Here is a 25,828-nt window from a genome sequence, read left to right as displayed (position 1 = left end):
TTTGAAGCAGAGGGTTTTATAACTTAGTAATGCTTTTTGTTATCTCTCTCTAGATTTACAACCTACCTGCCATTTTGAGCAAAAAGGAAGAGAGTAAGTGTGGTTTTTTTTCAAATCTCTCCAAACCCCTTTCATCATAGTAAAGTATAAATTCAGCTTTCAAAGACTTAAAAAAAAAACTCCATACACACACCCCCACACCCCCACACACACACATACACATACATCAAACACATAATTTGTTACTTACAACTACAGTATCTCTGTTCATTAACACAATTATTTGACATGCACCCACTCAACTGACATAGCGCAGCTTTACAGCAAAGGGGTTGCATCTTATTAGTTGGAGCACATGCATAGGGGGAGAGCTTGATGCGTGGTTAAGCCAGACGGTAATTGACATGTCAATCCTATTCTTGTGTTTTATTGCAGCGTTTCTTAATGAGGCGGGCTTTAACTTTGTGAGGAAATGCATTGACCTGGTGGAGGTGAGAGGTGAGGCATTTAAATCTCTCAACTTTCAAATGACTTGAACGGGTCCTGGTGGTGATTATGAATAACGATGTGCTTCGTTCATTAGTGGACATGACAACATACTGCACTGTCTTAACAGAGCAGAAAGTCTTTGTTCCTTGTTCCGGTTCTTTATTTTCCTTTTTCATTGCAATGCAGGTATAAATACGATGGGACTATACCGGATCGGAGGGGTCAACTCCAAAGTACAGAAGCTGATGACCACAGTCTTTTGTAAGTGACCTTAATATCAGAAAAAAATTAGCATTTCCCACTCACAGCATAGTAGTATAGAAACTACAAATAGGATCTCTGTTCAAAGGGACTGGAGTCAAATTTAAAGTATCATTATTCATCAAGCTTGGAATTACAGCTTTTTTTCTATTGTTAAGACTATTTCTTTGTACTATATGTACTGTATTTCAATGTATTTTTCAATTTCTTAATGCCTGAATTATTATTTTCAGCAAATTAACCTCTCCTTTTAAAGCTCTGGTTAATGAACAGCTCTGGACATGATCTCAGGTTGAAGTTAAAGCTTCAGCAAACATTATGTGACCCTGCAGAGTGAGGAAAGGTGTCCTCCTTGTGGTGTGACAGTGTAACAGCCATTATGCTTCATGTTACTTTTCCATTACCTTGTTAGTTACCGAAGGCAATCCTGTTTGCATGTGTTTCATACGTTTGAACAGGAAATGTCTCAATGATTTTTTTAAAATTCTCACTCAAGCTGGATCTCCATCTCTCTCAGACACTCATTGCACACTTAAATTTATCTCACATTCTTGGGTTGAGTCATTTTACACAAGAAGAACGTCAGTGTTTTTTATGCTCATTTAACCAGCTTGTCGGTTTGTTGCTTCAGACAGTTTACAGCTTAATTGATAATGAATAATTGGATTAAGTGTGTTTCCAATAGCATCCAAGGCACCTGTGGATATGGACCTGGATGCAGAGACGTGGGACAACAAAACTATCACCAGCGGTCTGAAGAATTACCTCAGGTCAGCTCGCCCCACCAGCTATGTGTCCTCAGCTGTCAGGAATCATTGCTGCCTCCATAATGCCTCTTTGAAGCCTCCCTGGTGTTAGTCATGCATTCAGTGCTGCCTCTGACTCACAAATGGAGATGGCTGCATTTATTAAAAAGACCCATGCCACTCAGGAAATCAATGATAACTGTTCTCTCTATTCACCAGGTGTCTCTCTGAGCCTCTAATGACCTTCAAGCTCCACAAAGATTTTATCATGGCTGTCAGTAAGTTATGAAAAGTTATTAACATTATAATAGATATTTTAGCAAAGGCTTTATTTGCTGTTCATAACATACAGTGTTAATGGGCAGATTACATTTGTGGCAGAAGATTAGCACATTTGAATATGGTAAATCTTAATTAGTATTTGATCATTGGAGAACACAATATTTCGAAATTTGTTTTGATCAAATTGAATTTGCTCTAACCATTTGAAAGTGAATTGAGTTTGAACTAAATTGCATTTCAAATTAAGTCCTTTATGAGATAGCTTTGTGGGCACTACATTCATGTCCTTAAAGCTGGAAAATCAAACAAGCATAGACTGAACCAATTAAACCGTTTCCATCTCAGGCTACCAAAAAAACAAAAAACAAAAGTCTACATGCCGTATGCATCAAATTGCTCTCATGTCATGTCAAACTGGTAAGTTAAATTGGTTTAATCTGGGTGAGTTTGCTTCTTTCTACACTTCTGGATATAGTGTCTCAGACAGTTGAATATAAATTTGAAGAACTGAATTTGAAATGTGTTCTGCCACTTCAGTTTGAAGTAGTATTTCTCATATTTATATGCAGTACATGGAATCTAAATTTTAACATTAGCATGCCAGTATAGTCATTACAATAGAATATTCTGTTACCCTGATCACAAGAGTCACTGTGTTATTGGTAGTATTACCATTCTTTCTGCAATTCAAACCACAGTTAACAATTGTCAACTTGGCATATCTTGTGTTAGTATATCACCCTCTTGATCATGTTATTCCTGTTTGACTTCCCTCAGAGTCAGATGACCAGAACTACAGGGTGTGTGCTGTCCATGCCTTGGTTCATAAGCTGCCCGAGAGGAACAAGGAAATGCTGGAGCTACTAATAAAACACCTTGTCATGTACGTGTTCCTGTAATGAATCAGTTACTCTGCAGCCCTAAGAAAGAAGAGCAACCGTATGACAGACAATAAAGATTGCTGAAACTGATTAAATTGTCTTCACAGTTTGGGGACACCTTAATGCATTTACAGGCCTCTCTAAAACTGACAGTGCTGTGTAAAGAACAAAGCTGTCACCACATGGGAAAGAGTTTGCCTTTGATATAGCATAGAATAGCATCTTATGTAATGCCCATGTCCTCTACCTGCAGAGTTTCCACCCAGAGCCAGTTCAACCTGATGACAGTGTCCAACCTGGGTGTCATCTTTGGGCCCACCTTGATGCGGTCTCAAGAGGAGACTGTGGCAGCAATGATGAACATCAAGTTCCAGAACATCGTTGTGGAAATACTTATTGAGAACTTCAACAAAGTGAGTCATAGTTGACGTACAATATGCTTTTAGTTTTGTCTGCACCATTTAACTAATTCCTTCTTTATGTAATTCTTACTTTAAAGGTCTTTTATTACAAGGTTCACTCTACCTTTGCTCCTATAGACGTTTTTCCATCTGCCAATAACAGAATTAAGGGGAAAAACCCTGCTGATGTGAAGTTTTTTAAAATGTTTGACAAAAAGACACTGAACATGGCACCACATGAGGGTGGGTGATATGGATAGTATATTCTATCATGGTATGAGCAAATTTATATTGCAATATTTATATATATCTTAAAATATGTTTTGTAAATTCAAATTAGAAACTGTTAATAGATCAAATAACCCAATTTGAAAGTAGATACTTCTGGTTGTATTATACCTGGTATAATCTAACTGGTTTATAGCAAGAAGAGACTACCTCAGTATAAACAGTTTTGCAACATATCTGATGGCTGACGAAATACTTCAGTCTCACAGTATAGATTGTTGTAACATCCATCCCTATACTGGGTAGCAAGATTCTTAAAATATTGGTGGCAAACTCCAAAACACAGTTGTACCCACTTATATTGATTAGGAATAAAGATATTGTGTAGTTGTGTTGAGTAATTAGTGCTTCTGCCTGGACGTTCAGATCTTCCACCAGCCTCCAGACCCCAATGTGCCCCTGCCCCAACCCCAGAGCCGGACTGGCTCTCGTAGGAGCAGAGCCATCTGTCTGTCCAGCGGGCCCAGGAAACCCCGCAGCATCTACACCCCAACACTGTGCCTGGCAGATGCAGAAAGTGAGTACCAAAGCAGTGAATATCACCACAGGTCATCAAACCACATTTTTGCCAAAAGCCCATCAGTGGCATATAATAACTGTCAGACATCTGCTGAAACTGTCTCACCAATTTTCTAAAAGATTCACCTCATATTGGCTTTTCAGTATTTTTAAAATGGGAAGCCATTAGTTTTCCATTTAGGCTTCCAAATGAGAATGATATCTTCAGAGAAAAGCATTTCCTTTAAGCCATAGAGTAGCCACAATCATTTCCTCAATCATCAGGTTTTAATGAGGGCCTTGTATGCCTTTTCTCTGGTCCCTGCATAGGTGACACTTTCAGTAGCAGTCCAAGCAGCACTCCCATGGGCAGCATGGAGTCTCTGTCCTCCCACTCCTCTGAGCAGAACACCTCCTCCAAAACAGCCTCCTCTGCTCAGGTCAAGGACAAGTCACTCCTGGACCTCCGTCGGACACCATCACAGCTCTCAAATGGCCCCAGGAGCACCGTGTGTGTCAGCAGCCCAGAGTCCAGCTCCAAGGAGGATGCAGGGCGCACAGATGGAGAGTCAGAGGATGCTCTCAGCCTGTCCTCAGTCAGCACCACTCCCAGGCTGTCTCCCGCACCCAAAAAAGCACCACACTGCCACATTGACCTCAGGCCAGCACTGCTGAACCGTTCCGCTGGTCCCTCTCTGAAATCACTGCATATATCTGAAGGTAGGATAATCATCAAATAATGCCGGTTCAGGTTTGCCTGTCATTAGTTCATTGATATGAATGTCATTTTAGGACAGAATTCATAGGTCAGTAGTTTTATTGTCATAATGTGTTCTTCCAGGACTGGATGCTTTCAAAGACTGATAGCAACCCTTTGATTTAAGCATAATTTAAACAGTTTTGAAATATCATTTACATGACACATCTGATTTACTTGGAACGGTGTATGTGGGAGTGTAAAACTTTAGTGTCTTTGTGTTTACCAGGAGACAGGAGTTATTCTTTGTATGTTTTTCTCAAGGCCACAGGAGCTGCTCTGGATCTGTCCAAAGTCTGTCAACACTGGAGCCCAAAGAGAGTTTAAAGCCTGCTGAGCACCCAGACCTTCCACCAAAACAAGTGATCCGCCGCAGGATGGACACATCGGCCAGCAACGGATATCAAAGACCTGGCTCAGTGTAATGAACTGAAATAAGGCTCATCATTTTGTTCAGTATAAACTACTGCTTCTATAGTAATACTATTGATGATATCAATTGCAGTGTAATGCCATTTATGAATTCTTATCTTAAGGGCACATTATCACTCACCTTAAAACCAGTGCTGAAATGATTAGTTGAATACTTCATTAAGCAATTGGCAGAAAATTACCAACAATTCTGATTAATGATTGATTGGTACTGTTTACTGCATCAAGCAAAAATGCCAAACATTCACTGGTTCGTACCACTCAAGTGTCAGGATCTGCATTTTTCACTATTTATTGATTAATCAAATGAAAAAATTGTATTAGATGATGAAAATAATTATTGTTTGCAGCCCTGATACCCATAATATTTTTTAGATTTCTATAAAGGTAATGGGTATGTGTGTGGCAGAAAAATAGCTACAAGTCAATAAGGCTTAAGGTCAATAGTTCAGCAACATTTCTCTCTTACTTCCTCCCTCTGTCTGTCTCTCTCCTCTGCGTCGTCAGCTTCCTCCTTCGTCTGTTTATGAGCATTGGGTATTGGGAGGGATGAGATGAGTATGTGCTAGGAGATTTATGTCTTTTCCTCTCTGGTGGGAGAGCTGGCTTTAATTATGCTCTGCCTGCTCTTGGGTTGATGTGACCCAGCAGCAGGCTACACTCCTTCTCTTGGGACAAACAGATTGTTTGACTTGTCATGTCTGAGAAGCCAGTCACACAATCTCTCAAGTGGTTTCCTTGTATAGCACCCACCAGCCTGCCCTAGGCTCTGTTGTCCCCTTGACTCTGAGGTTGTTGTGCGCAGGGTCAAGTGCAGCCTTGTTATATAGTTGAACTCAGTTCAGCATCGTGCTGAAGCTGAGTCCGCCCGGGGGAAGGAAACCTCCCATATTGTGTCGTTACGCCTTTCACCTCATTCTAAACAATGAAGAATGCTGGCAGGGCCAAGAGAAAGTGGACATATTTGTTGTGGTCCAAAAAGGTCAGAAAGGCTTGACTTTCTCTTTCAGGCTGCACTGCAGATTTTATAGACGATAAAAATATATTTCACAAATTTACTGACTCTACATCATTTGATCTCAGCACATATTTTGCCTTTGGTGATGTTATCTTTCAAACATTTGTTTTTCAGCTGTTAATGATATCCTTGATATAATCAGGTGGAGTGAACAGTATTTCTTTTCCATTTTCGTTTTCATTTTTTTCAGGGTTGCTGCCAGAGCACTGCTTTTTGAAAATGCCTCTTCCCCACAGTCTGCTCCAGTCGGAAGGTACTGTAAAAACATGACACCAGCTACAACAGTTTGACCTAATTAATCCGTTTCATCTCTTCAGACCTGCCATGACATTGTCTGTTTTTTTGTTGTCTTTATAGAGATGCTAAGGCGATGTATTCTTGTGAGGCAGAGCACAGCCATGAGCTCAGCTTCCCCCAGGGGGCGCACTTCTCAAACGGTGAGCAGAGCCAAAACAAGGCAAAAAAATTAGACCAACTTTGCTGCAGAAGTTCTCACAAAAACACACATGCCTCCGTCTCCTTGTGTAGGTTGATTGGACATTTGAACAGTGTACACAGACATTCTGTTGTATACTGGCAGCGCAAAGCAAGGACTTGGCTAATTCCCAGTGTTATCTAGAGGCATAAAATGATTTTGCTCTTAGCGTGACGCCCCCATATGCATAGCTAAAATCCAAACAGTGCCAGGATTTTTTATTGCCTCTTGCCTTTTCCATGAAGAGATGACTTGGCCCACAACCAGTGCAGGCAGGTCACTGTAACCTAGTGATGGAAGGCACTGGTGCCTGTTCCCTGTTAACACAGACAGCAGAGCCAGCAGCCAAATGCAAAAACATCAACAAATGCTCCCTACCATTTACCAGCAGGCAAAGCACTTTTATTGCTCTCTACATTAATAGACCATTTTCCTCTATATCCTTATTCAGCAGATCTCTGCTAGATTGTTCAAGCTGATCATTTTTAAAGATGTTCCTCTTTTTGGTGCATCTCAACACTAATTAACCATGTCATTTTTATGGTTTATACTGTATGTGTTTGATTAAGCAATCTTTCAAGCCTGCTGAAATACTCTGTAGGGGCTGAATTTAAAGAGCTGTCTGACCTAGAGTCTTCCTCAATCTGCTATAAATGTTGTAATTGTAGGAAATAATTTAATCAAATATGGACAGGTTACACTGGATTAAGAATTGTTCTGTTTCTCTCTTTTCTCTCACTAAATTATTTTTTCTCTCCTTTTGTCTGGTAGTCTACCGTTCTGTTGAACCAGGCTGGCTCCAAGCAACATATGAGGGAAAAACAGGTTTAATCCCTGAGAATTATGTCATCTTCCTCTAGAAACCTGGTAAACATTGCAAATTTTTCATGGTATCCATGGAAAAAAATAATGTTGATTGTTTTTTTTGTTCCTATTATTATAACATTTCTGTATTGTATGCATTTCTAGCAGATACCAAACAGAGCAGTAACTGCTTTAACAGTGCTAGAAGTTCAAAATCTTTTTTTTTTTTTTTTGTAATGATGTCATTCTCAAATGTTTGGGGATTCTGCAGCTTGTCAGAAGTTAAGAGGAAGTAGGTATGGCATGATTGCTGTTTCCCCACATGTAAATATATTACCCATGGACTGCACTGATGTTTTTAGTCCCAGTATTAACCTACAGAATCACAAAACAATCACATCCCATTTCACAAATTTTATTCTCAGAAATATATTATCTTTTGACTTCCCACTATGTCAGCATAACACTCAAGTTGATAATGGAAATCTGTAGTTTCATAAACATTTTGTAATAACTGTAACTGAACAAACTGTGATTTAAAATAAAGATACTTATCTAATCAAATAGAAAGAGCATAATGGATTTGCACCTTAACTTTTATGTTTTTGGCCTGTGATCATTGTTCATCCACTGAACCTGCTCACTGCTGCAGTGCACTTTCTGGTTAGCTTTACAGTACTGTACTGTACATCAATGCTCTTGAGTTTTTTTCTGTAAATGCTAATCAAAAATATTTACTTCTTGTAACAGTTTATTATTATAAATTATCACATCAAATATATTTCATATGTAAAAATGTGTTTTTATAATGTCATGAATGCTATTTTTATGAGGGCAAGCCTTCACCTTTAATACCTGTTGTGGTACTGTACTCACTGGTACACTGGTGTACAAGCAATGACAACTAGACATGTATTCTCTATAACTGTCACAACATTTCAAAATACAAAGTTCATTATTATTGAAAAAGTTAACTGAAGTGATACAATTTCAGAAAAAAAAAAAAAAAGATTAAAGAAAAAAAAATAATCAACAAGCTTTTTGCCCTTCAGTTATTACAAACTGAAAAATTAAATCTTACTCTGGGGGATGAAAAATGTATTTGGGAAGGTATTTGAGAATGTGCGCTTGCCAAGATCAGGATGTTCTTTTCCATTTACATCTACGAGAATGTGAGGTGGCCTTGAACAGTGATGCTGGAATAATACTCCCTTACAGTCTGAATTTGCAGGGGCATGCCACGGAAATCATATCCACATCCTGAATATGTAACATTTGGCATTCTGTTTTGTTGTTTTTTTTTTTATATGGCAAGCTTGTTTCCATGCAATCAGCCACTGTGTCTTGACGGTGTATTAGCATGTCGATATAAATAAACAGCGTGATTTATTAGACCTGTGGTCCAAATTCTTTGTCACAGTTAGAAACTTTAACTTGTGCTCACTGCCAACGAGGAACTCTAAATTCAACATGTAAATCATTTTCAGGAGTCAGAATGTACTATAAGTGATTTGGATGTTAGAAGTTTTAAAACAGTTGTCTCTTGCATCCCTAGTTTTAGATCCTCTGCTGTGTTTTTGGTTGAAAGCTAGGATTAGTCTGACAGATAATTTAGTTGTCTTCCAGTTTGATGAATGTTCCTTCCCATCTTTAGTTACATCAACTTTTTTTGTTTTGCACATTTTTATTACCTTCACAGGGGAACTATTATTTTAGATTAATTTCTTTGTCTCTGTCAGCTGGACAACTCACTGACTTCAATGAAAATTGGTTTAAAGTAAGACCACAGTACAAGTAAGACTATGATTCATTGTTTGCACAGATCTGAATGCTGATCCAGCTTTTTGTAAGAGTTTCTAAATATTGCTATTTTTTCATGAACTAGGCCTACTGCACTTGCATGAGTAAGATCAAATCTTTTAAATATGCTTTATTATAAAATAACACATTTATAGCATTGTGCAGCCTTGGTAGAGATGTGCGCTGAGTTCTTTGTAATTCATTTAAGTGTACAGACGGGATTTTACAAATATTTTAAGGTAATCCTCCCAGTTTCTCCTCCCTAGAATAAATGCGGTGTCTCACTCTGACTCAGTGCTAACTCAGTGCTAACAGAATTTCATTAATTTAAGTGGCAAGTTTTAGTGTCTCCTGCATTTCTACCTTACAAACAAGAAAAGTTTGGTCAGAAATATTTCATGTTTTTTATTTTATGATATATATATTTTTTTGTTTGGTTTTTGCTTGTCTTTTTCTGTTTTGCAGCTTCAGTATGAAAATATCACTATCACCTATATCGTCTAGTACCATCTGTACACAATATGTAGATGGGGAAAGGGTGGCTAGACCAGATTTGAGGTTTATTTATACAGAGGAGCTTTATTGATTGATTCCTCTGATTTTATGATGTTAAAGATATCTCTACTAAAAACATTTGAAGGAATTTGATTTTGTTTAACCACATAAAGTGAAATAGCTAAAGAGCATTAGAGGCAGTTTGGCAAAGTATAGATAACTGGCTACATTAGTGAAGGCTATGAAGAATCCAGTAATTGTGGGGTGAATAATCCAGTCACAAGATGTCTCCACAGAGGCGTGATGTCTGTGCTGGCATTATCACTTGGTGTGGAACAAGAGGGGCTTCACCATTCCTGCCAGGACTTTGGGAAGCTGGGAGGCAATGACCTCTGTCATCATCTCTGGAAACTCCACTCTCATGGCGTCTGCCTGGATGAAGGTGCTCAGACAGAACAGGTTGACCTTCTTCACTATCTGTACAAAAAAAGAGACATTCATGTTTGTGTTAGTACTCATTAAAGTAGCCATTAGCTTAAGACACATATGAATCAATACCGCTGTACTCAGTTCTACCAGGGAACATACATCATGCATGGCGTCCATCAGTTTGGTGAGGTGGTAGAATCGCTGGGAGCTGGCCACCACTCCTTTCTCCTTTATGTGGATGGCCCTGGTCAGCTCCCGAATGTAGTTTTGTCTCATCTCTTCAAATGCTGCCTGACTTTTGACTCCCTCAAGAGGCACTGAGAACAGACAGAACGCTTATAGATTCAAGATTTCAAGATTTCTCCAAACATTATGCACTTTTAAAATGTAGAAAACTATCAAAGAAAGCCATACAAGCACTCATGAGATGCCAGTTAATGATTGTTTTGGAATTAATGCTGCTTATGAAAAACAATGTTTTTTTTAGTGTGTTCTTTTAAGTGTAAAACTGGGAAGTGATAACAGCTGCTACATAAATCATGTCAAGGTCCAGTCACCCAGTACAACATTCACATCTCTGTTTGCAACACTGTATACAGAGTACAGTTCTTTTCAACTGGAAGGTCAACACAAGGTAAAAAAAAAAAAAAAGATTCATCTTGAGTCTGCCACCAATTCAAGGTATTTTCTGTCTCTTACCTGTGTTGAGTAATATTATGGCTTTCATGCAAAGAAACTCCTCCCGTGTAACTTGAAGATTTGCAAACTCCTGAGGGATGAACTGTATCGCCAGGCAAAGGTCGTAAATTGGAGATCTCCTCATTTGCTCCCTGACAGAAAAAAATATCAGACGGTTTATGTTTTTGAACAATTCAGAGTCTCTTTCTCATCGAAAATCATTGCTTTATGAATAAATGCATCAGTGTTATGTTCATACAATTCTTAATCATAAATTGTGATTCAAAGGGCAACTCAAATTGCCTGTGTGATGGAAGTTACTTACTGACTAAGAACCAAGTCTGGTGCAAAGTATAAATATTCACTGGTGACATTCTGAAAGGAACGCCACCCGAGAGAAAACACCATCAGGTTCATCCATGAATACTGGATGAGGGTCATTTGATCATTGATGTGAAGGTTCCGAAATCCTTAGAAAAAAAAAAGAACATCTTGTATTAGATCAACATTTCAGAACATTTTGTCTGCACCAATATATTATCAAGTGGTGCAATTGATTTCTAGTTATATTCTGGCTCAGCTTAAAACTTCATTGCCATCAATTTTATAAAATCGCTTTCTATTTTAACATTTCCGGTGACAATCAAATGGTTTTATACCACTTGGAGACACTGCTGTCATATCCAGTATTAATGGCTTTACAAAACCCTCTATCTCATTCAGTGTTAAGGCTGAGACCTTGGGTGAGGCCTGCCAGTTGGTCCCCATGGCTACAAATGCTGTGACCCTGAGCTGCACAGAGCCGTTACCTGGCAGAGACTTGGACCACTTGACAATCCACAGCAGCTGTTTCTCACAGAGTCTGTTGAGACTGTTGAGCAGAATATGGGGAACATCAGACTGGGAGCTGTCATAACCGGAGTACACGGTCTCTGGTTCAATGTTTTCCAGGATATTGATGATATGTTGGGAGATCTGCACCTCACGGATGCCTGGTATGCAAGACATGGAGGTCAGGGCTTGATTGTCACTGGACATGGCCAAGTGAGACTGGAACATCAGGGACGGGGCCAACCCCAAGGCTTTCAAGGCCCCAAAACGCTTCAGTTTCCTGCCTGTGAAATAAATACAAGGTCTGGTTAGATCTGATGAAGAAGAGTATTTGTGCCTTCAACATATCACAAAGCTTCACTGTTTTGCTTCCTATACAAGTAAATTGACTATGTAAATGGTAAAATGGCTTAAACCTGCATCTAAAAAAGGAGTTTATTACCTCTGCTCACAAAAGGATCCTGTTTAACATTAATTCATTATTGTTTTATCATGATTTCAAAGTGTGACTTGGTGTTACATAACCAGTCACTTTCATTTTTGTGATATGGGTGCATTAGCTCTGTACCTCCAAGCATCATTCCTGCTTGATAGCACTTTCGGAGGCGACACGCAGGGCAATTTTTCCTTCGGATTTTGTCCACAATGCAGTCATTTCGGCCAGCACAGAGATAGCTATGATGGCCTGTTGAGTGAAAGGGTACAGACAATGCACACAATTTTAACTTTGCTTGACTTCCAAACATGTAGGGAGGAGGAGATGCACATAATCAGGAGAGGAAAAAAAGAGTTGAAGGGCTCTTGACTATTAGCATTGCTACTCCACTCTACACTCAGTGTTCTGAGGAGAGATCTAAAGAAGAAAATTAGATAGAGGCAAGGCTGTGAGGACAGAGTGACACGGCCATGGTGAGACATAGTGGCTCTTATATATCTCACATTTCAAGATAACAAGAAAAACAAGTCCAAGACGAAGAACATGGTGAACACTGGTCAATGTGTTACTGTTGCTAATGACCTTTAGCAACTCCCATAGAAGGTCAGTCAAATCTTACGTGGTAACTCCCCTTTAATGTACCACAGCATTCAGTGTAGACTTATGATATTAATATTTGGTTACAGTCTGTAACATCTCATTCAGTGTTTTTTTTTTCTTTTTTTTTATGTTTTTTTGTCAGGAACAATGCCCACTTATCAACAGCAACAACCTGTAACTAGGTTACCTTAGAAGACACATTTCCATCCACAGGAACTCTAAAAAGAAAATATTAAATGGCAGTTGTTACAAATTAACATGTATAAAGGGAACAACTGTGGGTATGAAAGTACACAACAGAGAGAGCACCAATAGACCACAGGCAGCAGAAAAAGATTAATTGTAGTCTCAGTGTAGATTGAAAGAGAAAGATGAAAAGATAAAAGGCATCTTGAAATAGAATAACATATGAAAGTACTTGAACTGTCTGCAGTAGCTAAGGATTTTTAGATCTCCTCTTTCATGACAGTCTCAGTACACTATATGAGTAAACTGGACAATATAGGCCTTTTTCACAGCAGACAGTTTGACCTGTCATATTAGGAAAAGCAGAGGTGTTACTGATAACACCAGCAACGGCTTCTTTCTATTCAAGTGTCCCAGTAAATCGTGACAACATGAGTCAATGTGCACAATACCAGGAGCTTGAAACTGAAGCAGCTACACAGAATTCAGCCATCATTCATTTCATTATTTACACCTATACTTTAGCGACTGTGACAAGTCAAAAGGCTTTCTGTGACAAAGGCTTATATTGACAGAAAAGTACGTAGGATGTTTTCTTTCCTCACCTTCGACTGCTCTTTTGAAAAACACTTTACAGCTCCCACAGGTTAAGACTCCATAGTGGCAACCAGAAGCCTCATCACCACAGATCACACACAGTCTCTGAGGTGGCATACTGAAAAAAAGAAGAAAAGACTGCATTGATAAACATATCTATGAATCAAAATGTGTGTACAAACTACAAATATAACTTTTAACATGCAAGTGGAACACCTTAATTTTAAAACTTAATCATCCTTTTAACTTTTTTACATTTAGATTAAGATGAAATGTTAAGACAAGACCCAGGGACCCAAGGGCCCTCAATATAAGTTTATATAAAGGTGTATGGGTGTAGAGTAGGAGATAGTTAGGCTACTTTATTTTTATTCAGACAGGTATATATGGTATTTCTGTGAGGAAGACCAAATGGAATAAAATGTTCTCATTCACTCCCACTTGTTTTCAATATACATGCACTTGTTTCATAACGTGTCCATGAGAGACAGATGACTAGATACTGTCTAGATAGTGAATTGAACGGAAATGAAGAAGCAAACAAGCTGTTTGTCTTGTTTCTCAGAGACAGACTGAATCAGAAATGGACTGTGTAGGCCTACTCGTTGTGCACTAGGAAGTGATCTGTCCTCACACTGTGATGATTAGTCTATTTAATCATCAATATACAGGCCTATCTATAAATTGATCTATTTTTTTTACTTTTAAAGTCACACAAACATATAGTAGGCGTTAATTCGTCATGAATACGTGCAGTGATTCAGTTTTGATTAAAGATGTCAGTCTCGCTAATGACTTAAATCAGTGTCAAAATTTGTACGTACCCGGGGAATGCTGCGAAAGGTGAGATGTTCCGCTGAGACAAAGCCTGGTTCTGGATCCCATTATAGCCGCTGTGTGTAAAAGGGTCCTCCGTCATCCCTGCGGACTGGCACCAGTACTGAAGCTCAGCCGGAGACGTCTGCGTCTGCCAACGGGGAACCTCATTCTTGTACACTGTCAGTTGCGTTGCTGTGTGCGCGTTGGCATCAAAGTCGATCACAGTCTTCCCGGACAAACCGCACCTGGAGTCAGTCCTCTGCAGGCTCAGCGGAGTAAGTTGCTCTGACTGGTTCAGGTCGATCAGAAAGCTTGGAGATCCCTCCAGTCCTGGTCTAGGACCCGCCGCGGCTGGCGTAAAGCCTGCCGACTCCCCTTCACCACCAAGCCCCAGCTGCTGCTTCCCGTTGGTGTCACAGCAGGTGTCAAGAGCAGGTATCTGCGATGATGGATCAAAATTGGGACACGGGGTGTCCATAATCACAGAGGGCTCTTTTTCATCTTTAATGAATTTACACGCTCCGGTTGTAGAGGAGAGGCTTGAACTTGCGCCTGACAAACTTTCGGATGTGGCCACATTGGTCCTCTGAACTTTTACAAAATCTTCCCACTGCACACTGTCACACTTCAGATATTCAGTGCTACGGTCAAAAAAATGTTTTCCAGCAAGTGAACCATCGAGCATGTTACAATCTTTGAAAACTGCTCCGTCGCCGCTTGAATTGCCCTGGATCAGTGCGCCAGTGTTGCCATAATTACGCACGGAGGAGGAAGACATGCAAGTCAGAGACGGTGCCTCGTTGGTATTGTACCCAGCTTCAATGAAGTCACTTACTCTTGTATCGGTGGAATCAGCAATCGAAGTACTGACAGTGATCATCCTCCCGTTTACTTTATTTTCCATCTTCTGAACCACAACGCGCACAGCAGAGACTTGAGTGCGCCGGAGCCTGGTGTGTGTGATAGGTTGTGGCTCAGAGACCTTCCTGTAATCCTCCTCCCCGTCGAGAAAGGCTGTGACTTCGCTTTTCTTTCACATAGGAGTCAAATCTGTGCAATTTAACAGCTGGTCATAAAATAAAATAAGCCAACTATCAGCCTGTGTTGATGATATACAAATAATATAAACAACTATATAACTATAAATCTATACTATAAAACTATATAAAAACTAACCTGGCAACATATTTAAGGAAATCCTTGTGCTGGTTGTGAGTGTCATGTTTCAAAGCTGAATAGATGCTCTTTTCCTTTTTCACAGATTTTCAGTAGCTTTCCCTACTGAGACTAACTAGCCAATACTCCAAAGGATGTCACACTGGAGAGATGTATGGAGGTACACTTTACAGCAGACCTACAGTAAAATAGCCAGCCACTGAGGAGAATCAAGGATGATTAGTCTCCACCCTACTGTTCATGAATGAAGTTTAACATGGCGACATTTTTGGCCAAATGAGGAAGTATTAGGTTCCTTTGAAAGATGAGTAATACTGCAATACTTTAGTAATTTATTTCGTTATTTACCCCCAAACTGAATTATAGTCATCCTGCTGAGTTCAACTGAAGGTTTAAAGATTATGTTGTCATATATATGTATTCATTTTGGATGGATCCATGGAATTACAATATAGAATACGTGGTGTTTGCGATCAGGACAGACGTGAGAGAGTCGGAGGTAAAAATCAGTGCAGTTCATTTGTGCTTTGAAGTTTTATCTACCACTTTGAGGCATCATTAATCTCTATGGCAGTGAATTGTTGAAGAAATTTAATGGAGTGTTAATGCTCTGTAACAATGTCAAAGAATGACTTTGTTTTATTTTGTTTCCTGCAAAAGATAGTTCTAAGTTTCTCTCTTAGTTTCATTTACAGATCTTTTTCCATTTTGCAGATTTCTATCTATCTGCTGCTGCTTGAAACCAAAGTCCTCATTTCAAACATTACGTTCCAGCTGTATATTTTGCCAAATGCAACTAACAGCCTTTGATAAAGTGATTTACCTGTTTACCTATCATTTTCTGTATGGTGGTCTTCTATATTTCTTAAGGACATTGTGTCATAACAGCACCTTCACCTACTTTGTACTCATCTAACTTACATCACAGAACATTTCTGTAATGGTAGATAACAGAAGGGGTTTTACTATTCAAGTTAATCAGTGGAGTATGGATGCTGCTGATGCATGTAGTTATGATGCACACACAGACCTTGGCCCTATCTCCTGCGTCATTTGTTTGATGTTATCATTGGGGATTCTCATACTGTGGCCTACATAATTCTTGGATAACAGCTTCACATTCATATCTACATGATGTGTTCTTCAAATGCTGTAATAGCCTAGTTTTCAAATAGGATCTAATCTGTAAATGTGACGCCCATGGCTCACGGTGCCTTTGATTCTTGTGTAACACCATCTCCTGGTAATTTTTTCATTTACTTGGCAAGTTTCTCATATATGAGACACTTTAGGTCTAGTAAATGATTATGGGTTCATGATGTTCATCTTATACAAACAAAACTGGACGATACAAATACATTATGTTATTTTATCAATGTTTCTGTTTTAACAGCGGTTATGTCTCTCCCTCAGTTTACAGTAGAAATGCTTCAGGGACTTGAGAGCTTAAGTCTGGCGGTAGCTTTTACTCCCCTGGCCCGACTGTAGAGGAAAGTGAGCTGTTTTTCCACCTGACAGGTCAGACTGTTCTCAGACATTTGTCTTGCTTCTGTCACACAGCGTGAGAGAGCCCAATAGCATCTGCTGTATTGATTTTAAAAAACCATAAACCCTCTGTATCCCATGAGGCGAAGATAATTAGCACTGATTTTTGTTCATATTCATTAGACGCTATGCTTAATTGATCAGCAGTTTAATAAAACACAACATAAAAAATATAACAAAAGTGAATGTATGAAAATTGAAACTAGAGTCCTGTTGAGTGATTTTATGGTTGCATTACATGAAAACAATGGTTATCTTATAACTTTAGAATCACAGAAAGCTCTGAGGGCAGATATTACCAACAGGTTTTCATTTATCTTTATGGCATGTCTGAATGAACCTGTCACTGACACATACAAACATATGCTTCTTTTCCACTTATCTTAACTGCGTTTCTGCTCCAGATGGAAAAAAAAATCACCTCTAAATCAAAGCATATCAACAGCTGTTGACAGGCAGCACCATCATGTTATCAGTCAGTAGTGAATGTTAGTGTAACAGAGCCTGTGCAACAAGAAGAAAGTTTCATTAGTGCCACCATGTGGTAAACCGTACAGAAACAGGGGCGGCAACAGAGACTTTGATGAGTTCTGCTATAAATTGGTATATTAATGCTAAGGAAAAACTCAAGGATGTTAACCATTTATAATATTTAAAACACAGAATATCCAGTGTTATCAGATTAGATTCATCCATAAAAGTGGATTAAGTCTGTGCCTAGGGCCTTTTGATCCTGACTGAGTGCCCCGGAGTGCAGTATAACCAGTAAAAACATCTCTAATACTTAATTTTTTTTTAAAGAAAATATAGCGAGCTCATTCTTTTTCTCTTCTCAGCTCTGTTTCTTCTGAGCACGCATGACTTCATCCAGCTGCCTGATGAGCTCTGCCAGGGTCTCCATCTCGTGGTTCCCCATTTCCAGCAGCTCGTAGCGGAGACTGGAGATGTCCTGTTTGATGTCTTTCAGTTCACCTGTGAAACAGTGAGTGAAACAGCTTCCAATAATGTTTCATGATGTGACGATGCAGACTTGAAGAGCACCGTTATCCGGAAAACCTGCTCAACTCACCTTCATTCACTTCATCATTGTCTTTATCTCTCTGTGCTTTTAAGATGTATCTTTTGATGAGGCGATTCATTATCTTCTGAAATGAAGAACAGATGGTTTGAATCCTAAACTGAGAGGCTAATTATTCCTAAAAATTCTGAGGTAGATAAGGAAAAAAAGAAGTGAAGAACAGCTGCTGCTTTATTAAGTCAGCGTGTTTGATTATACAGTCTACTGTATGCTTGTGAGTCATACATGACAGTATATTTGTGTTTATATACAATATGTCCTCAATGTGCCCTCTAGAAATGAGGTATTGAAATAAGTTGCCAACATTTCATATGTGCACGTCTATTGGTATGAAACTTTACTCAGGAAAAACTAGTCGCTGTCAACCCAACAGCTTAGTTATGTATCAGAATATGAAAACTTACTTTGTGACGGGTGGGACAAAGCGATGCTTCCACACTCAGATCTTCCTGTTGCCTCAACTAATAATAAAAACAGCAAAAAGAGAAAAAGAGAGGAATCACTGTTAATGCACATTTTACAGCATAGTTTTAAAGGACACACTTACAATTGCAACTTTTAAATGTGACACAAGAGGGCCCTGTAGACCTGTATCAAAGAATATAGGTAAACTTCACCAGAAGGGCTACAACCGTCTAACAGAGCCTTTAATTTACATTCAAAAAATGAATTTGCTAATTTCCTTGCTTTAAATTTCAGTTGTGTCAACAGCTGATTCCTTACCTTGTTAAGTTCCATCTCATTCTTTGAATTTTCTTTGATTTTGCCTCGAGTTACATCCCAGAGAAATTCCCTTGTTCCCCGCAGGAAGGAAATGACAGACTTAGGGCTGGGTACAAGGTTGAAGGGCACAGGCAGCGTGCCGCCATTCTCAAAGTACGAGAACCAGAGTTTCGCTCTAGCAAACTTCCACTCAACATCAGCATCATCCTGCAAGAACCAGGTAAGAACCAGGGAAAACATTTGCTCAGCTTTGTATTTGACATTTAAGTTTAACACTGATAATATCACAAAAGCTGATCTAAACATACCACCATTCAAATATTTAGGTGATTATGTTTAAATCAATATAAGAGTCATTTTAATTTAATATATGAAGTAATAAAAATGCAACAGTTAGGTGCAACTGATTTGCTGACAGAGAATAAAAATTACATTTTGTCTCTGTGGCATCAAAAATGTGATTATTCAGAAATTTCATCCAATTTCCATCCACCTATCTGTTTCTTTATTTAAGCTGCAGTATTATTGTGTCTGCACTGAAAATTGACAACTTAGGCATCAGCAGTGAATCATGACCTCTAATGAAATTTTGTAACATTCAGTTATTGCCAAACAATAATGATCTTACACAAAACTAGTCATTATCATCAAAAAAGACGTACCTCAATTTCTTGAAAGGAGCTGTTAAACATGGCAATGAGCATATTCAGCAAGACGATCACCATGATGATATTGTACACCCCGTACAAAACATAGCCAATATTCTCAATGAACTTGTGGTCGATGTTAAGGACCACAGATTTCACTTCTGACAAGCCAAAGATGGCCCAAAATAATGTTTTAAAACTTTCTTCGATCCTGGGGAAATGGAGAAATGAGAATTAAATCAGTGTAGTGCAACTAATGTGCTAGTCTTACATGATATTAATTCAACACAGAGTGTGTCTAAAGGCACTACTGGAAAATAAATTAGCCATTTTCCAAAGCTTTTTCAAGTAAACTGCGTTATTGTAGCAGTCTGTAGTCGAGACTCACGTTGTGAAGGCATCGTTGTGCTTGGCTCCGAGGTAGTATGAATACAGATTGAACATTCCCACCATGAACGCCACAAAAACCGTTATGAAAATCACCATGAACTTAAAGATATCTTTCACTGTCCTTCCCAGGGAAATCTGCAAAGGGCCAAAGCTCTCATTGGCAGGCAGGATGTATGCAATGCGAGAGAAACTCAGCACAACTGCAACTGCATAGAGGCCTTCAGAAATAAGTTGCGGATCTGAGGGAATCCAGTCTATTCGAGCTAAAAATGAACAAATTCTGAATGTGAGAACAGTTTCCATGCAATAATCATACACTCTATTTAAATCAATATCTGTGTAAGTTTTGTTAAGGAATTAGCTAGAAAATCTAGCAGTCAGATCATATATCAGATCAATATATTTAAAAAATAAATATCCAGTGCAACGCAGATGGACTTTAAAATTTAAGCCTGAACCTGAAAATATTTAACATTTATAAGACACAAAATATTCTATCAATACTATAATACTTGAATTCTAAGGTTCGTACTTACCCAGCTGGAAATACTGTATCTCAAAGGGCAAGGTCATGTTGGACAGGTCAGTATAGTGCTTGTCAACATAACACTGGGCAGAGTATGCATGCCAGAAAGCCATTAATCTGGCCATGAAGGAGGTCATAAAAATGGCCAAAATACTAAAGTCGAGAAGGTTCCAGGGTTCTGAGATGTATTCCCGGATGTCCTGTGACCAAATGTCTCTACATTCTTCACAAATTTTCCCTGTAGGGAAAAAAAATATCACACATTTGGTTGACAGTCACAATAGTTTCTCACTCCAAAGAAATAATGGCACATATGATTTGAACGTGTAAACATGATGAATAAGACTTGATCAAATGTCAAAACACACAGGATTTACTGATGTATACTGGCAAAGCATGTGTGATATGGCTCTAAAGTCTCACCTGTCAAGAAAAGTAAAAGGGTCACTTTGCCTTTTACTGTTTTGGCAAGTCATTACCAGTCTGATTTATTATGGTATATGTGGTAGGAATACATAATTATCTATGTGGGTAATATACCTGCGTGATAGCCTATATGTTTGGGGATTTATAACTCCTCAGTGACTCGTAATACCCTTGACCATTCATACACAGCAGAGTGATGTAATTGCAACAGTGCAGAAGCTTGACTTAAATCATGAGAGGCAGACAAGACTGCGTGATGAGAGAGGAATAAATCAACATAATGAAAAAAATATACTGATTTACAGTGATAAAGAAAGATACGACAGCTAGTTGTGATAGTTCACAAGATTGGAAAGAGTTTGCACTCATGACCTATGACCCAGGATATGATGAGAATCTCCATCCAGGTGAAGGGGGTGGTCTTCATACGAAACAGTTGTGAAGGGTGGTCATGGGTGGTCATGTTTGGCAGCAGCGACGGTCCCTCAAAACGGTCTGCTGCGTTCAGGACCAGTAGGCAAAGAAATATCATAAAGGAAGCTGCATGGGCCACAAACTTCAGGAAAGGTCCACACATGAGTTTCCCTAACTGACAGAAGTCAGAAAATAGAAAATAGAACAAAGTTTGACATTATTTTAAGCTGCACCAGGATATTTGTACCAAATCAAAGGATAGGTTCAGGTGCCCATATGAACACTGAAACAGGTTTTGCTTGCTGTAATGGTTCCACCTGTTCATACTGACCATTAGAAGATCCCTTCATAATGTGCTTACAGTGTAAGTGATGGGGAACAAAATCCACAGCGCTTGCAAAAATATATTTAAAAGTTTATCTGAAGATAATATGAGGCTTCAGTGTTCAGTTGTTGGATGAATCTCTTCCGCAGTTAGTCATATTAGTAAATAAAATTCCATCTTTGTGTCTCAACGGACTGTGTTTTCCTGTTCAGCTGCAGTGGAAAGATTGCTACACGAAGAGGAAATGTGGCAATAAAAAGACAGTAACTTTGAAAAATATTGATTTGATTTGATTATTTTGGACAGCTGAAGCCTCATATTAGATTCAAATAAACCTATAAATACATTTGGCACAGAAGGAGGGCTGTGAATTTTGTCCCCCATCACTTGAAAGCGTATTATGAAGGGTCTCTTTACAGCCAGTATGAACAGGAGGAATGATTAAAGCAAGAACAACATGTATCAAAGTTCATTTGGGCACCTGACTAATTTTTTTTTTTTTAGCACAGACTTGAAAAATTGTTAACCGATCCTTTAATTTCACGTTTCATCTTTTTTACACACAGTGAGAAGTGCATCAAAAATTTAGACCAAAATATTTAACTGTCTTCTAGACAGCAGTAGGCATCTGCATGCAAAACACAGAGTAACCAACAATGTTTGCACCAGTGATCCAAACCAGGAGAAGAAACACAGTTCTGAGAGACATTACTGGTTAATTAAGTCCTTTGAAGCTGCATTAATCTTTTTTTGGCCACTTAATGCCAAAAGAACTCGACCACAAGCTGACAAACCAGCCCTGGCATATTGTCACTTAATAATGTGTTAGCAACATTGGCTTTTTAAATGTCCAGCAGACATGGGGCATTCCTTTGGAGTTTCTGGACACATGATAAATGTACTGTAAATCCAATATACACTCTCCTTTGAGCTCTGTTTAAACTGCCTGCAATGTTAATTCAAGACAATTAATGAGTCATTGGGTTAATTAAGCTATAGCAATGTATGACATTTCTGTAACTAACCTTACTTGATGGTGCTATCCAGTACAAAAAGGCCAGGACAGGCAACCCGACAGCTACGCCAAGGACAAGAAGGATTTTAACTGCTGTGGTTTGCTGACGTAGTCCAGACAAGTTCTCGTACCAGATGGAGAGGAGTTGCTGCTGACAGTTTGGATGTGCCACAAACTGCCTCATTGGCAGTAAGGGCGTTCGAGTGTGTGTATGTGATAGAGAGAGTGAGCGAGAGAGACAGAGAGAGAGAGAGAGAGAGAGAGAGAGAGACAGGGATTACATATTATATATTCAAACACAAGGTTGACAATGAAAACAAGTGCATCAATTCTAATCCAAAAAATGAAAGTGCTTTGCTCACATGCTTACCTTTTTAACTTCATATTTTATTGCAAGTTTCAACCTGATAAGGTTTTGTCTGCCAAAGGTTTCAGAGCTTTTACATGATTCAGTGTCCCCATTTAAGATGGCTTCCACTTCCTCTGTGTTTTGACACAAATCCAGGAGCCCCACCACAAAGTCTTTACACTGCATTGACAGTTTCTTGTAATCATTCTGTAACAGAGAAAGGCCACATCTATAATACCGACTTATACTTTTGTGAATCACTAATAGCACAATAACCGTCAAGAACTCGAACTTTGTCATAAGTGTAGACTTTAATATTTGAATCAACAGTTATTGTATGTGAATTTTTGCGGAAAATCAGGAACATTTGAATATACTATATTATACTATACCTTGAACTCCTTTTCGATGTTGGCCAAAACCGCAAGCTCATTGCTCAGCTCCAGAGCTGCCATCACAGGGTCTTCATTGGAGAGGGAAAGATACGCTGGACTGGCCAGACCTTTATATGCATTGATGCGAGATTGTGAATGGCTAAAAGAGTCATGCCTCTGCTGCTCACTGCAGTTCCTGCACTGGCAGAAGTAGTCATGGGGACGCTCTATACGGGCCCCCTTCATAAGAAGTATATGCACTATTTCATACTCGTGGCACTGGGAAGCCAGAATAATGGGAGTGATGTCGTGAGAGAAAAGTGTGCCATCCTCGTCATAAGCGAAGAAGTCATCATGTGTGTCCACCTGGCTGGGACTGTTAATCAGCCTCTGTCCGTCTGCGAAGGCCTGATGGTTCAGTATGGCCTCCACTATACGGACGTAGCCTTTACTGATAGCTAACAGCAAAGCATCTCCTATTCTAGCGAGGTCTTTCTTTCTAAGTAGGAGCTTAGTAACCTCCAAATGTTCGTTGGAAACTGCCAGCTGCAATGCATTCTGGCCCATATAGTTCACACAGTTGATGTTGAGGTCTGGCAGCTCCTCCAGCATCCGCCTCACTTCAGGAACATTGCCATATTCTGCGGCATCTAAAAAACGTTCCTCTGTCATGGATAGAGTAGAGCAGGATTGGGCATGAAATAGGTAACCAGCTCCCCGTAAAGCTTGTCTCCGGGGTTTGACCACGACCCGCTGCAGCATCATGGCTCCACCTTCATTGCTCCATCTAAACACAGGTAAACATATTTTAGATAATATAATATCATTATCATATGGCTGGATACCTTATTGGTGTAAAAATATTAACATGAGCCAAAATACTCCAATTTCATTCTCAAATCAAAATCCAATATCATGATAAGTGAGACCTACTATTAATATCTTACTGAGCAGACACATTCCTTTAATTCATCTACATGTTTAGGTAAATGAACATAAGCTCCATATTTCCAAAGATGACCTAGGAAATTGGAGAGCAGTGTCTCAAGCAGTGAATGGACAACAATGTACAATGGACAGCTGGTCTAGACTGGATTATGACTCTCACTACATGTGTGACACCACCCACAGACTCATCATCTGCGCTCTGCCATATCATGGTCCTGGCACCGTCCATCCACTCAGTCTCTGCCCAATATTTGGCCAAATCTGTTTTGGATTTCTGGAATTTTACACAACAATCCCATCTAGTGTTTGGTGGTTTGTGCAGTGGTCAACTTTTATTTTGCTAATTCAAGTATGATGTTAACTCCATTCATTAATCTGTGACAGTACTATAAGACAGTGACTATTTTTAAAACTAATTATATTTGATGTCATTGTCAAACCAGTAAATCTACATTGTGTTCAATAATTACATTTGAATAACCTGGTTATCTTCAGAGCTAATTGATTCAGCGCAGATGATGACAACGTCCCTTCATTCAATCATCATTAGAGTTAAAAATATTTTATATAACTGAGCGATGATGAATGCATGTAGTATACAGAATTTGTTCTAATACAGATTGACAAAATATTAATCTTTGGCATCTAGTTTTAATGAGCTTAGACAAAATAAAATGAATATGGTGCCATGCTGTTCAGTCAGGGAAGGTGAGCATATCCAAAATAAAATTGAACTGTATGGACATGAATATAAATTTTAAAAAAAACAATGTGCTGTAGTTTTCTGCCTTTAAAATGCTGTAGGTAGCTGCTCCATGTAAATTCACCTGCCTGGATTTCTGAGAAGGCCTGGTTGTTTTTTTTTTTTTTCTGTTGCTCTCCTTCATCATGAAACACACCTGTGATATAACTCAAGAATCAGGTGATTCAGTGAAGGATCAGTGATATTAGGTGTCTAAACAGAAAAAAAAATATTGCTGTGACATGCTAGATAATTGGTAGTGTATCACCAGTTTAATCACTGTATGACAGATTTTTATGCAGTTAAGATCATTATGTGGGCTGGTGTGCATGCTGTATGCTATTGACATCTGCAGAAAGTGAGTAAATGTTCTACTACGGCATTATGTTTTAGAAGTACATAATGGTATGGAGAGATATGGGAGATTTTTTTTTTAAATAGATGCTGCAGGAAGATCAGTTTAACAGCATTATCACTGAGTTATCTACTGTCGTTTTAGGTGTCTCATAGGCCTGAACCCTTTTGTTTAGAAGCCTTACCAAACATAGACATTTCTCAACTGCTTTCTGGAAATGAGGCATGTTTTAAAGAAATATTCAAAACAGGAGGGAACACTCACCTCAGAGAAGACTGATCCGCCAAATGACCTCACTTTCACTTCATTAAGTCGTCACGAGCCAAAACTACGTCCAGAAGCGAAGAGCTGTGCCGACTCATATCAGACTCTTGTCCACCTGTCAGATATTCTCAACCTGCGTCCCACCTCGGGTCTTGATGCCGACGGTGCAGCCTCTGCGCGCCCGGTGGGAGGTTTTCTAGCAGCTTTTGGGGTGTGTTTTATAACATAGGATATTAGCATTTGATGAATAAATTGCTGAATTCATAACTATTTATATTTCAGTTTAATATTCCTGATTTTCCATAATTGTTACCTGCAAGCAACCACT

The 25,828-nt window shown here is 39.0% G+C and overlaps 3 protein-coding genes across 4 annotated transcripts in view; 1 reads left to right on the top strand and 2 right to left on the bottom strand.

Annotated features, from left to right (window-relative positions):
- The window catches only part of LOC137186384 (rho GTPase-activating protein 42), a 61,410-nt gene extending 52,686 nt beyond the window's left edge, over window positions 1-8,724 (top strand). For both annotated transcript variants that reach the window (XM_067595274.1, XM_067595275.1), the window contains 13 exons: window positions 54-93; window positions 436-498; window positions 676-750; window positions 1,436-1,520; window positions 1,716-1,774; window positions 2,556-2,661; window positions 2,913-3,072; window positions 3,715-3,865; window positions 4,177-4,566; window positions 4,868-5,024; window positions 6,244-6,306; window positions 6,411-6,490; window positions 7,300-8,724. In XM_067595274.1, coding sequence (XP_067451375.1) covers window positions 54-93; window positions 436-498; window positions 676-750; window positions 1,436-1,520; window positions 1,716-1,774; window positions 2,556-2,661; window positions 2,913-3,072; window positions 3,715-3,865; window positions 4,177-4,566; window positions 4,868-5,024; window positions 6,244-6,306; window positions 6,411-6,490; window positions 7,300-7,388 — 1,518 coding nt within the window. In that variant the 3' untranslated portion in view covers window positions 7,389-8,724. The remainder of the gene's footprint in view (window positions 1-53; window positions 94-435; window positions 499-675; window positions 751-1,435; window positions 1,521-1,715; window positions 1,775-2,555; window positions 2,662-2,912; window positions 3,073-3,714; window positions 3,866-4,176; window positions 4,567-4,867; window positions 5,025-6,243; window positions 6,307-6,410; window positions 6,491-7,299) is intronic.
- On the bottom strand, window positions 7,732-15,557 carry pgr (progesterone receptor). Its single transcript, XM_067595277.1, has 8 exons — window positions 14,209-15,557; window positions 13,393-13,502; window positions 12,134-12,250; window positions 11,544-11,849; window positions 11,060-11,204; window positions 10,756-10,886; window positions 10,216-10,373; window positions 7,732-10,104 (listed from the first exon to the last, which is right to left on the bottom strand). Exons 1-8 carry the CDS (start codon window positions 15,105-15,107, stop codon window positions 9,949-9,951), a joined length of 2,022 nt encoding a protein of 673 aa, XP_067451378.1. The 5' UTR covers window positions 15,108-15,557; the 3' UTR covers window positions 7,732-9,948.
- Window positions 15,558-16,724: 1,167 nt separating this feature from the next.
- trpc6b (transient receptor potential cation channel, subfamily C, member 6b) lies at window positions 16,725-25,704 on the bottom strand. Its single transcript, XM_067595276.1, has 12 exons — window positions 25,501-25,704; window positions 23,210-23,978; window positions 22,839-23,024; window positions 22,479-22,643; window positions 21,087-21,303; window positions 20,299-20,526; window positions 19,761-20,025; window positions 19,388-19,583; window positions 18,726-18,932; window positions 18,407-18,463; window positions 17,994-18,069; window positions 16,725-17,896 (listed from the first exon to the last, which is right to left on the bottom strand). The coding sequence occupies exons 2-12, from the start codon at window positions 23,954-23,956 to the stop codon at window positions 17,757-17,759; spliced, it is 2,484 nt and encodes an 827-aa protein (XP_067451377.1). The 5' UTR covers window positions 23,957-23,978; window positions 25,501-25,704; the 3' UTR covers window positions 16,725-17,756.
- Between the last annotated feature and the right edge of the window lie 124 nt (window positions 25,705-25,828).

This window comes from Thunnus thynnus, chromosome 7 (assembly GCF_963924715.1).
Source record: "Thunnus thynnus chromosome 7, fThuThy2.1, whole genome shotgun sequence".
NCBI classification, from domain to species: Eukaryota; Metazoa; Chordata; class Actinopteri; order Scombriformes; family Scombridae; genus Thunnus; species Thunnus thynnus.
This window is presented reverse-complemented; position numbering and strand designations above follow the sequence as displayed.

What these genes read in the sequence shown, in the direction of transcription:
- pgr (XM_067595277.1), bottom strand. Translation starts at nt 15,107, where the DNA reads ATGGAAAATAAAGTAAACGGGAGGATGATCACTGTCAGTACTTCGATT. An exon ending in CCTTTCGCAGCATTCCCCGG is followed by an intron (nt 13,503 to 14,208) that starts GTACGTACAAAT and finishes TCTTTTTTTCAG; the next exon opens with TATGCCACCTCAGAGACTGT. An exon ending in GTGGTCCAAGTCTCTGCCAG is followed by an intron (nt 11,205 to 11,543) that starts GTAACGGCTCTG and finishes TTTTTTTCTAAG; the next exon opens with GATTTCGGAACCTTCACATC.
- trpc6b (XM_067595276.1), bottom strand. Translation starts at nt 23,956, where the DNA reads ATGATGCTGCAGCGGGTCGTGGTCAAACCCCGGAGACAAGCTTTACGG. An exon ending in GCTCCTTTCAAGAAATTGAG is followed by an intron (nt 18,933 to 19,387) that starts GTACGTCTTTTT and finishes TGGTTCTTGCAG; the next exon opens with GATGATGCTGATGTTGAGTG. An exon ending in ATGAGATGGAACTTAACAAG is followed by an intron (nt 18,464 to 18,725) that starts GTAAGGAATCAG and finishes TTTTATTATTAG; the next exon opens with TTGAGGCAACAGGAAGATCT.